Below are 12,760 nucleotides of genomic sequence, written 5' to 3'. Positions count from 1 at the left end.
CCCTGCTTCCCTAGGATTTGGGATGAAAGGGACCTACCGACCAAAAGCGCTCGGATCTCCTGGCCCCGCCCTTCGGGAGCGCCCCCCACCCCACCCCAGCATCCCAGCTCCTGTGGCCACAGGGGCGCCCCGTTCCTCTCCAGGGAGGAGGGTGCAGCGCTCCCTGCACGGGCAGACCCCGAGCTGCCTGGAGATAGGACACCCCCGGCTGCGCTTCCACCTGGGGGGCCCAGCGCCAGGCTCCCGGGGCATTTCCCGAACCCCCACTCCCCCCCGCACAGGTGGAAAAACCTCCCTTTGTGCAGCCCGGGGGAGGCAAACAATCTCCCAGGGGACTGTCCTGACCTGCGAATCTTCGTGTTAATAAACCCCAGGAACACACCGCCCTGGCAGCCACATGCACCGGCTTCTACGTGTGAATCGCAGCCCGTCCAGGGCTCGAACTAGCCACTGGGCTCCTGCGAAGCCGCCCAAATACCACCCCACATCATGGGACCCTAGAACCGACCCCGGGACACAACTTGGCCCACCTCCGCCAGCAAGGCAATGGGAGAGCCGGGGAAAGAACCCAGGAGTCCTGGGCCTCTGCTTCGACAAAACTCCCTCCTTAGCCCTCGATTGTGAGCCGTTGGCAGGTGGGCGAGCGGAGTCCCTTAGCCAGCCTGGCCTGGTGGGGTGGGGGTGGGTCCTTTAGACGCGAGCAGGTGGCGGGACAGCTGGTCTGAACTTATTTTCCCTGTATGCTACGGCAAGAGAGGACCCGATTCGGAGCGGGACAGGAGTCGCTGGGCTCCATCCGCGAGCCCGGCGCGCCCAGCCCGAGCAGACGGACAATCCGCCCTTGGCCGGGTTCGCTGCGGCCCGGGCTGAGCTCCGACCCGCTTAGCCGGCGCGCCCCACGGGGCAGCCCCAGGGAAGCTGGTCCGGGTTTGCGCCGCGGTGGAGGCGAGCCGGGAGTCAGGCCCTCGCCGGCTGCTCCGCCAATCAGCGCCTGGCCCAGCAGCCAGGCCGAGCAGAGGCGGCTTTCATGGCACTTGCAGGTAGAAGAAATCCCCCCGGGGAGAACTGCCGCCCGGCGGAGCAGGTCTCTGGCAGGGAAAGGGATTATTGGGAGGGGGCGGTTAGCGCACGGGGGAGATAATCCTCCGGCTCAGGGGCAGAGCAGAGACCAGCGGGGGAAGCGCCGCGTTCCGGGGCTGCAGAGCGCGCCGCGATTCCCCAGAGGCTCCGAGGTGCCATCGCCTCTCCGAGGACCCGAGTGCGCGGGCGCGGCTCAGCTCCCGGGTGGGGGCCGCTGGCGAGGGACCATGGGCCGAGACACGAGCCTGGGTCCCACCACGGCTAAAACCAGGCAAGCCTGGCCCGAGCGTGGCCGGGGTTCTCTTACCTTTGCAGCCAGAGGCAGAGGAGCAGCAGGGGGCAGAAGCCGGGCAGCAGGGCCAGACCCATCCTGTGTCCCGCTGGCTCGGTGCGAGGCTTGGCAGCCGCGCCGGGCTCGGGTTTGGGTTTCCCGGGGTGGTTTTCCCGGCTGCTGCTGGTTCTTGTCTCTTCTCGCTGCTTCTTGCACTTCCCTCCGCGCTTCAGGACCTCAGGGATCCCCCGCCTGGATTGGTGGGTTGACAGTCCCAGCAGGACGGGGCCATCCTCGCCGCAGGCAGCCCCTAGCCCCCCACCCCCCACCACAACCCCAACTACATGGACGAGGCAGGGCCTCCCCCCACTCTAGGAGAACATCAAAGTTCCGAGGAGCCGTTGGCTGCTTGCAGGGGGGAGAGCTGCTCTCAGCTCAGGCTCCATGTGGACAGGGTCCTGCCCCTCCGCCCCCAGCCAAGTCTCCAGCCGGGGGAGGGGGCCTAGCTGCAGGACGCTGGCAGAGGCAGAATGAGGGGGCAGGCTGCCCCCCTACCCAGCCCCCCCTTGGCTTCTCTCTTTGCCACTCGGCCTCGCTGTGCTCAGAGCTGCCAGTCCTGTGCGCCCCGGGCGGGGCGCGTGCGGGGGGTTGTGTCTCTCCTTGGTGGGGGGGGGCAAGCTCCCCTGGATCTCGTAGGCGCACGTGGAGCCCCAGCTGCTCCCCCTCCCCAGTGCTTTCTCCAGCTGCCTCCGGCTCAGCGCCTCCCTGCGCCCCGCAGCCGCCTGGAACCGTACCCTGGCGAAGAGCGCATCCGGCAGGGTCCCGGCCGGGCTCGCACAGGGGCTGCGGCGGCTGCTCTGCCTCGGATCGCGCTGCGTTCCTCAGCGCCCGGAGCCCGAGTCCCGACACGTCTGGGCAGGAGCCCGCAGGGGAAGGACGGGGGCAGAGGGTGGCAGCGGCAGCGGGGCGCGGAGGGAGCGTGCCACACAGGGCCTGCCGGGGAGGAGGCGTGCGGGCGGGGCGGGAGTGGAGGTGTTGGTACATGGGTGAGGCGGATGGGTGCGTGTGCACGGAGAGGTGTGTGTGCGCGCGCAAATGGATACATGGAGGTGTGTATGCATGGATATATAGGGCTTTGCATGGGTATGTGTGTGTGTACACGCATAGATACATAGGGGTGTGCATGGAGGTGTGTGTGCATGGGGCTCTGGGGTGTGCATGGATTTGTGCATGGATATATAGGGGGTGTGTGTGTGCATGTGTGTGCACGTGGATACATAGGGGTGTAGATGGAGGTGTGTGTGCATGGATATATAGGGAGTGTGTGTGTGCATGTGTGTGCACGTGGATACATAGGGGTGTGGACGGAGGTGCGCGTGCATGGATATATAGGGGTGTGTGTGCATGTGTGTGCACGTGGATACATAGGGGTGTGGACGGAGGTGCGTGTGCATGGATATATAGGGGTGTGTGTGTGTGCATGTGTGTGCACGTGGATACATAGGGGTGTGGATGGAGGTGCGTGTGCATGGATATATAGGGGTGTGTGTGTGCATGTGTGTGCACGTGGATACATAGGGGTGTGGACGGAGGTGTGTGTGCATGGATATATAGGGGTGTGCATCACTGTGTATGCATGTGTGTGGATGTGACAGCGTGCATGGATATAGGGGTATGGATGTGTGTATATGGGTGTGTGCATGCATGTGTGTGCATAGGTATATGTGGATGTGCATGTGTGGCTGCCTGGCTGAGTGCATGGATGTGGTATGTGGTTGGAGGTTGCTGGGTGTGCATTGGTATATAGAGTGTGTGCATGGATGTGCATGGGGATATTGCGGTGGATGTGTGAGTGTGTGTGGCTGTGGGAGTGTGCATGAGTGTAGCTGGATAAGGGGTGTGGGCTTGAAAGCATGGTTGCGAAGGTGCGTGAATGGATGTGGTCTGGGCTGTGCCTGGATTTGAGAGGGTGGGGCCTGCCCTTGTAGGTGTGCAGATGTGTGAGTGCACGGAGGTGAGAGTATGTGCATGGAGGGGAAGGGGTGTGTGTGTAAACCCCCTAGGCCTATGGCTGTGCTGATGGAGATAGCATGTGGGTGTAAATCTCCTAGGCCTATGGCGGTGCTGATGGAGATGGCATGTTGGAGGTGTCTGTGTGTGAATCCCCTAGGCCTATCGCTGTGCTAATGGAGATGGCGTGTGGGAGAGGTGTGTGTGTGTGTGTGTGTGTGTGAATCCCCTACGCCTATGGCTGTGCAAATGGAGATGGCGTGTGGGAGAGGTGTGTGTGTGTGTGTGTGTGTGTGTGTGTGTGTGTGTGTGTGTGTGTGTGTGTGTGTGTGTGTGTGAATCCCCTAGGCTTATGGCTGTGCTGCTGGAGATGGCATGTAGAATGTGTAGGAGTGTAAATCCCCTAGGCCTATGGCTGTGCTGATAGAGATGGTGTGTGGGTGTAAATGTCCTAGGGCTATGGCTGTGCTGATGGAGATAGCAAGTGGGTGTAAATCCCTTAGGCGTATGGCTGTGCTGATGGAGATGGTGTGTGGGATGTGTAGGAGTGTAAATCTCCTACGCCTATGGCTGTGCTGATGGAGAAGGCGTGTGGGAGGTGTGGGTGTAAATCCCCTTGGCCAATGGTGGTGCTGATGGAGATGGTGTGTGGGACGTGTGTGGGTGTAAATCCCCTAGGCCTATGGCTGTGCTGATGGAGATGGCGTGTGGGAGGTGTGTGTAAATCCCCTAGGCCAGCGGTAAGCAACCTATGGCTCGCGTGCCGAAGGCGGCACGCAAGCTGATTTTTAGTGGCACTCACACTGCCCGGGTCCTGGCCACCAGTCCAGGGGCGGAGGGGGGAGCTCTGCATTTTCATTTAATTTTAAATGAAGCATCTTAAACATTTTAAAAGACTTATTTACTTTACATGCAGCAATAGTTTAATTATATATTATAGACTTATAGAGAGAGACCTTCTAAAACATTAACATGTATGACCGGCACGTGAAACCTTAAATTAGAGTGAATCAATGAAAACTCGGCACAGCACTTCTGAAAGGCTGCCGACTCCTGCGCTAGGCCTATGACTGTGCTGATGGAGATGGCATGTGGGAGGTGCGTGTAAATCACGTAGGCCCCTAGCGTGTGGGGGGTGTGGGGGGGTGTCCATTTGTTGGCCTTGTACCTTACTCACACCCCTAAAGTCTGCGCCCTGGAGCCCTCCGGCTGTGGTGGAAAGGTGCAGCCGGGGGCTTTCATGCTCACTGCAATGCTGAGGGGGAGATGGAGGGGTCTCTGGCACGTGGGGGGGCTGTGATGGGTCAGAGTGGGGGGAGCAGCGCGGCTCCTGGTCCCTTATTCCCTGCGTCCCGGTAACGCTGGGCTTTGCACACCCAGCGCAGCCACAAGTGTGAGGCCAGCGGTTTGCACGTGGGGCCCCGTGGGGAGCTGCACGTCATTGCAGTGGGGAGCTGGCTGGGACCACATGGCTCTGTTCCTGCCCGAGCGAGCTGGCTGGCCACAAACGCCAGAGACGCGGCATTCAGGCCATGTCGTCTGGGCCTGGCAGGACTTTTCCCTGGCTCCTTTCCCCAGCGCCATGGGCCCATCCACCCCCTGGGGATGGGTCGGTGAGGAGGGGCCCAAGGAACTCAACCCCGCCTTGGCTTCTGGCCCCACCCAGTCAGGGTTTGCTGTGTAAACGGGAGCTGCCAGCAACCGGCTCCACCTAGGGCTCGGTTCCCATGTCAGCGGGAAAGGGGGCCCCAGAGACGCTGCAGGAGGGGCCGGGGTGGAATTCACCTGTCACAGTAGGACCTGGGCAGCTCTTCTGCCCCCAGCTGCTGCCGATGCAGGCCCGTGTCCGTTCTGGGAACCTGCAGCTCTGCCCAGGTCTCCCGGAGCCAGGCTGCCCCCAGGCCCACCCGCTGAGGGGGATCAGCAGGATTCCCTAGCCTGGAGGGGCCACAGAGGAGTCGGTGCAGCCTAGAGGGGCCTTAGCTCCCTGCAGGCTTTTCAGCCAGCGCAGAGCACGTCCCATGGCTTCTCCCTATGCAGCCTTGGGCCCCTCTTCAGTGGGGTGCAAGACACGGAGGAAGGGGGGCTCCAGATGCAATTGATCCCCCCCCAGGCTCCTGCCTCACTCCGGGGTGGAATAATTGCTCCCCCTGCAGTTGGGGCCCCTGCTGGGCTTTGGGAACTTGGATGTGTTTGGGGGGGTTGTGCCCGCTTTCACCCTCCTCCGGCCCTGAATGGCACAATCACCTCCAAGTGTTGGAACCGAGCTGGGGGGCAGCTTTAGTCCAGCGCTGGGCGAGTGGGGCATCCTGGTTCCTGGACACACTGCATGGCCTCCCGTGGCTGGCTGGGACCCACTCCAGCCAAGCCCTGCAGCACCTGGGGAACTGCAGGCACCGGAGTCCAGACAGGGGTCCCTGTGGGACCAGCCCCATTGCCCCGGAAAGCAGGGGAGCCCAGCAGCCGCCCAGCAGCCACCCCGCAGCTTGCACACCTGCCCTCGCACATGTTCCTACAGAGCCCAGCACAGGCCTGGGGTAAGCCCTCAGCCGAGCCGCCTCCGCTTACACCCAGGCTGGCTTTAGCCTGCCTCGTGGGCCCCTCTGCACCTCCTTTCCTGGCCCAGGTTTGCTGCCTGCTGAAGGCTGAACCCCGCCACACCCTGGCCCTGGGAGTGGGGCTTTCAGAGATGAGCCTTGTTCCCCGGGAAACCTCTGACCAGCCCTTGAGAAAATTCTCTCCTGATCCAGGACCGGGGCCCTTGAGCATTACCCAATGTGCTAGTTCGATGGCTTTCAAAGTGTGGGGCTCCGCTCTCACCCCAGCGCCCCTACAAAGAGCTGGCCAGGGCTGGGGCTGTTGCTCCTGGCATGGGAATTGGCCCAGACAGTTTGCTGCATTTGGTGCAGATGCAAAGGCCGAAGGGAGTTGATGTGAGGCCTGGATCTCCTGCTGCCATTTTTCCCCAGGGGGACTTTTGCCCCATGCAAGGGGCATCCCAAAAACTGCCAGCAGGAAATAAAGAGCAACCGCGCTTTTCTGCAAATATGATTTTCCAACTCTTTGCACTCCAAGTTCTCCCAAGCGGCCAAAGATGTTCTGGTTCAGGTAAGATTTATGTAACAGACACGGGGTCCTGTTTACAAACAGATTCATTGAGCAAATGCATGTGTCGTACATGGGCAAGAGTGCAAGTTGCACCCCCTTCTGGCGGCTGCTCCACTAGGGGATGATAGCTTACTACTGCTGCTGGCTACGGGAGTTACTCCTTCAGCTCAAGTGGGAGAGGTCTGCTCTGCAGCACTGAAGGCGCAGGCAACCCAGGCTGGGGAGGAGTCTCATCTGGCTGTTCAATCCCCACTGCTGGATTTGCATCCTGGCGCATTGCTCATGTGTGTGGTGAGTTCTGGGGGGGTTGCATTTACCTCTGGCTCCCTCACTGAATGGTGCATGTGCAAATTAGATCTGGGGTGTGAATGTGCAATGGTGAATCAAGCTGGATCCTGCTCGGACCCCTTTCAGAGCGCACTGTGTCGCCTGGGCTGCCAGGTCCAGGAAGGGAGCAATTCCCAGCATGGGGGATGCATGGGAAAGGACACAGACCCCTGCCCTGTGGGCAACGTGCTGACGTCATGTGAGTGCAAGTGATGCCAGGCCACTCCAAAGGCTCCGCGCCACAGCCCCCTGCTCCCAAGCTGTTCCCTGCCACGAAAGCCATTCCGAAAGCCAGGGGTGTAAATTGCAGCAAGAACAGTTTAGGTTGGACGTTAGGAAACACGTCCTGTCAGGGTGGGTAAGCAGTGGAATAAATTGCCCAGGGAGGCTGTGGAATCTCCATCTCTGGGGATTGTTAAGAGCAGGTTGGACACACACCTGTCAGGGCTGGTCTAGATAACAGTCCTGCCCTGAGTGCAGGGGACTGGACTAGGGACCTCGCGAGGTCCCTTCCAGTCCTGTGATTCTGTGATTACAACAGCATAACTAAGACACTACAAACCAGGGAGGGACACTGAACACCCGGAGCGCCAGGGTGATAACCAGTACCCAGTAACCCATGGCTGATCATTGTTGGGGGACAGCTGGCAATTAACATGTGCCAACAGTTAACTGAGAACTACTTTTCTTTCCTTCAACCCCGTCACTCTCCCGCCCCGACCAAATTAAGCCACCCGAGGCCGCGGCTCACGCCGGGTTGTTTATTAAGAGCCGTCGGATGGTTGGTGAATGAGGCTGGAGAGCAGGCAATGATTCCCGGCAGGGAGGGATCTCCCATGCTGCAGAACAGCCTCTGCCACAAGGGGCAAACCATTCGCATCTTAGATCCTCAGCAATGGCCGACTGCAGGGACAGGTGCGCCAGACACATGCAAGGTTGGTCATTCATAGATGCTGTCATGGAGTCCCTGGGGGATGCTCTGGAAGTGCTCCCCACAAAGCCAGGCAGGACTTTGTGGAGCCTCCTCTCCCTTGGAGCAGACTTGTTCAGGGCAAGAAGCTCACACGGCTTCACCTCCTGGGTCTCTCCTTGGAGCATTCAGCATCCTCTGCCCCTCCATGCGCTTCCCACAGCGAGTCTGCCCCATCGGGGTCCTGGGGAAGCCACAGGGTCCTGCACACCCACTTTGCAGTCAGATGTGACTCTCAGCCAGCCAGTAACACAGAGGTTTATTGGATGACAGGAACATGGTCTCAAACAGAGCTTGTAGGTACAGAGAACAGGACTCCTCAGCCAGGTCCATTTTGGGGGGAAGTGAGCCAGACATCTACGTCTGCACTCACTCCATGTCCCCAGCCAGCTCCCAAACAGACTCACTCCAGCCCCTCCTCTCTGGCCTTTGTCTCCTTCCTCGGCCAGGAGGGCACCTGATCTCTTTGTTCTCCAACACCTTCAGTTGGCATCTTTGCAGAGGGGCCCAGGCCATTAGTTGCCAGGAGACAGAGTGCCAGCCCTTCTCTGTGCAGAGAGTATCACAGGGGCCTTCTTGGGCTCTGCAACAATCATATACTCTGACCCCCTCACCTAGATACTTAACAAATGCATAGGGGAAACCGAGGCACCCACACAGTATTGAGAGAGACCCTCAAGAACTTTCCCACTTCGTCATAGATGCCAAGGCCAGAAGGGACCATTGGGATCCTCTAGTCTGACCTCCTGTCAGAGGCGCTCATGCGAGATGCCTGCACCCAGCCCATATCTTGTGGTTGAGCTAGAGCAGATCTTTCTGAGGGGTTCCAGTCGTGATTGAAAGACTCCAAAGGATGGGTTGCAAGGAAGGCAATGGGTGGACACTCCATCGCTTGGGACATGTGCAACTGGACAAGGCCAAGCATAGCATGGAGAGTCTAGTTGGGTGCTGTGGGAGCCACAGGGTGATGAAAAGAAGCTCCCACATGAATGGGCCCCTTCCTAACCCCCATGGTCCCCTAGGGAGGAGTTTTTCAGATTCTCAGCCTGCTCCGTCCCCTCTGGGGAGGCCAATGGCTCCCGCGCCCCACAGACCCCTGCTCCCATGGCTCCAAGGGAAAGAGCTGTCCGACTCATCCCTACTGGGTGGGGCTGCTCCCTCAGGGAGGGCATGGGGTGGCCTGGCCTTTAACTGGGACATTAGTCACCGCAAAGGGATGTCCTAGCCCAGCAGTGCTTGGTCATCTCACTGCGTCACAGCCCCCCGGTGACTCAGGCAAACTCATCACCTCCTATGACTCGGCCCACTTTTGCTCCCTATCCCTTCCTGATCGGCTGGATCCAGGGGCAACCCGCTCCCTTCACCCTCAGCCTGGCTCCCTCCAGGACGTCACCAGCCCGTGCTCATGGCATCCTGAGGCTCCGGCGCTTTCAGAACCCCCCAAAGGCACCTTTAACCACGAGCATAGACCACAGCGCTCACACACACCCCTCCCAGCCCTGCAACTCCTGCCATAGGCAATGGCTATTGATCAGCTGTCTGGCAGATACAGTCCATAATGACACAGGGTCCCCCCAGGAAGCTCTAATTGGCTCGGATGATCACCCCACGCAACATTTCATTGGTAATTTAAAGGGAAACTGGCCAGTTTGAGTTCAGGTGTTACTGTTAGAGGCAGATGAGCACAGGACTCCTGGGTTCTTTTCTGTGCTCTGCCATTCTCCTCTGGCATCCACAAACAACAAGAAGAGGGGGGAACTGAACTCAGGATCTACAGCTTGAGCTAAAGGAGTAACTCCTTTAGCTGGCAGCAGTAGTAGACTCCTGTTCTCATAAGGTGACCAACCATTAAAGGGGGACAGAGACCTATGCTCCCCAATGTAGGTGACATGAATATCCGATCCAGAAGGGAGAGGAATTTAGTTAGGGGGCACATGCTGGGTTAATCAGGAAAGCAGAATTGTATCTGGGAAACTTCCAGGCAGGAAGATGTGTGACCAGGGAATCATACCCAGGGAGAGGCTGGGGGCCCACTGTTCTCTGACAGCGGGATGGATTCAGCTGGCAACTCATCCTGCAGGGAAAGGCCGGAAGCCACGTCACTCAGAACATTTAAAACTAGACTGCACAGAGCCCTAGACGATGTGCGGTGGAGCGTAACCCTGCCCTGGTCCCTGGGGATGGACTGCAGGACCTAACAGGTCTGTGTCTTCTCTAGCTTCTGTGCTGCCGATCCCCTGCTGACTCACCTACGCCGGACTTGTCAGCAGCCGGGATTCTCCCTGAAGGCTGCTCACCCAGCCTGGCTTGAGAGCTCCGGTGGCCACATAGCGAGCGAGCGTCTCCTCCAGTTCTCCCGCCCCGCCGCTCTCCATCGCACCCACATTCCTTGGGAGGTTTCTCACCGCTTCTCGGCGGCACTCCCTCCTCGGTTTTCCTGCATGGGGGACTGGCTGCTAATGACGGCCTTCGGCCGGCACCTCAAATGCTTTGGCTGGGTTTGGGCAAGCTCCTGGAGCTGGCTGGGCCAGAGCAAAGGGCTCAGAGCCGAACAGTATCTGTCAGGAGGAGCATCACCGCGGAGCAGCTTGGCCCTGCAGAGAGAGCAGGAAGAAGAGGACGCCGCCCCGAACCTCCAGGAGGACTCCGGTGGGTTCTCATTCCCCGGCACTGGCTCACCTCCTCCTCACCCACTGGGACCTTCTCCTAGCAGGACCAGCGCTGGCCCAGAGTTTCAGAAGTGGCTAGAGAAGCCAAGGCACGCTTCCCAGCCCCCTCCTTTGCAGGGTCATTACAGATATTAGCCAGCAACTGGACCAGTCTTCCTTGGGAGTGACACCAGACACGGGGGCTAACAGCTGGGGGGAGATGCTCTCTGCTAGAAGCCTCCATGCTCCGGGACCCATGGCTGGGTCACAGGCTGTGGGGCGGCCTGGGCTGGCTGGGGATCATGGGGCTGACCAGGAGAGAAGTTGGCCTTTTTGAGGCCTCTTCCTCATCCTGCTCCTTCATCACTAGGACACATCGTGAGATGCCTCGGTCCCCCGGGCCACCCAGTGACGCAACCCTACGTCTCTCTGACAGGACTACAGGCCTAGTGGCAGAGGGGAGCATGGATGGGATGTGTCTTGTTGCCAGTAAGGCCTTTGGCTCAGTTCCATGTGACAGTTTCAAAAACAAGCTGGGGAAATGGGGTGTAGATGGGGGTTCTCAATCTTTCCCTCTCTCTCCCCCACATACAATAAAAACTCCGTGGCCCATCAGTGCCACAACAAAACCAGGGCCGGCATTAGGGGGTAGCAAGCAGGGCATTTGCCTGGGACTCCATGCCACAGGGGTCCCCACAGAGTTACATTGCTCAGGCTTTGGCTTCAACCCCAGGTGGTGGGGCTCAGGGCCCTGGGCTTCAGCCCCAGGCAGGGGGGCTTTGGCTTTCTGCCCTGGGCCCCAGCAAGTCTAATGCTGGCCCTGGCCCCCCTGAAACCTGCTCGCAGCCCCCAGGTTGAGAGCCACTGATCAAGATAAACTCACTAGATGGTGGGTGCACAACTGGCCGAAAGACCATACTCAGGTAATATGCAGCGGGGTGGTCAGCCCGCTCCAGCCCTGATAGGGTTAAAGCAGCCCTGGGGAGGGCTGCAGGGGAAATCTGGGCTGACGGGGAAGCAGCCACAGCTGTGGCCAGCTCAATCGGGTGGGGGGGGGGGGGCAGCTGGCCCTTATAAGAGGGCAATGAGCCAGGAGTTAGGGCAGACACAGTCTATCTCTAACTTCTGAGAGGGAAAGGCCCGGGTTGCCTGGGAGCTGAGCAGGGGATGTGGGGTGGGACAGGGCTGGGGAAGGGCAGGGGGAGCTTCAGCCTAGCAAAGCCCCAGGCTGCAGGCCGAGTTAAAGGCCCACAAAAGGGTCCTAGGGCAGCCCAGATATAGGCAGAAGCAGCAGGTCCTAACCCCCTTGGCAGCGATGAGTAGTTCACAGGCTGCAGTCGGTCCCAGGGAGCGGGGGAGAGATGGTGACTGTCAGTAGCCACTGAGGCAAGGTGGGGCTAGAGGGTTGGGGGACCCCTGGGAGGGGAGACCCAGACAGAGGGGGTACTGCTGGGGGCAGAACCCTGCTGTAGAAGGGCACCGGGGTCTGGGAGGGACATGGACCTGTGGCAGGCGAGACTCTGGCCAGCAGAGGGTGGTCCAGGCTGGAAGAGCTAATTCCCAGGACAACCAGCAGGGGGCGCTGTGCCAGTGAATCGTCACCCCGCCCCATAGTAGTTATCCATGGTTCATCGTCAAACTGGGAGTGTGTATCTGGTGAGCTCCTGCAGGGGTCAGTCCTGGGTCTGCCACGGGTCAGTCCTGGGTCTGCCACTGGTCAATATTTTCAGTCATGATGTGGATAATGGAGCGGAGATGCTGCTTATGAAATGTGCTGGCGACCCCAAACTGGGAGAGGTCACAAGCACTTTGGAGGCAGGATTAGAATCCAAAACCACTTTGAGTAATTGGAGGACTGGCCTGAAATCGACAAGGTGAAATTCAAGGTAAGTGTGCAGTACAGCCCACAGGGAGGAAAACTCGAATGCCCAGCTACCAATGGGAACAGCTGGCTGGTGGCGGCACTGCTGAAAGGGATCTGGGGGGACTAGTGGATCATGGGTTGAATACGAGTTGTCAACGTGAGGCAGCTGCAAAAAGGCTAATCTCGTTCTGGGTGGATTAACAGGAGTGTTGTATGTAAGACCCAGGAGGTCACTGGCCCGCTCTGCTTGGCACTGGTGAGGCCTGTGTCCAGTTCTGGGCGCTGCACTTCAGGGATGATGTGGACAAATTGGAGAGAGTCTGGAGGAGAGCAACAAACCTGATCAAAGGTTTAGAAAACCTGAGCTGTGAGGAAAGGCTAAAAAAGCAGTAATGGGCTTAACCTGCACCAGGCCTGCACAACTCGTAAAGCAGCGAGGGCCATATTACTTCAAAGAAAACAGCTGAGGGCCGAACCCCACC

The 12,760-nt window shown here is 59.3% G+C and overlaps 1 protein-coding gene across 1 annotated transcript in view; it reads right to left on the bottom strand.

Moving 5' to 3' along the window:
* The window catches only part of WNT10A (Wnt family member 10A), a 49,351-nt gene extending 47,902 nt beyond the window's left edge, over positions 1-1,449 (bottom strand). The window contains exon 1 of the mRNA XM_030579361.1: positions 1,388-1,449. Coding sequence (XP_030435221.1) covers positions 1,388-1,449 — 62 coding nt within the window. The remainder of the gene's footprint in view (positions 1-1,387) is intronic.
* Between the last annotated feature and the right edge of the window lie 11,311 nt (positions 1,450-12,760).

The sequence above is a fragment of the Gopherus evgoodei genome, chromosome 11, assembly GCF_007399415.2.
Source record: "Gopherus evgoodei ecotype Sinaloan lineage chromosome 11, rGopEvg1_v1.p, whole genome shotgun sequence".
NCBI lineage: Eukaryota > Metazoa > Chordata > Testudines > Testudinidae > Gopherus > Gopherus evgoodei.
Note: the sequence above shows the minus strand (reverse complement) of the source record. Positions and strands in the feature narration are given on the sequence as shown.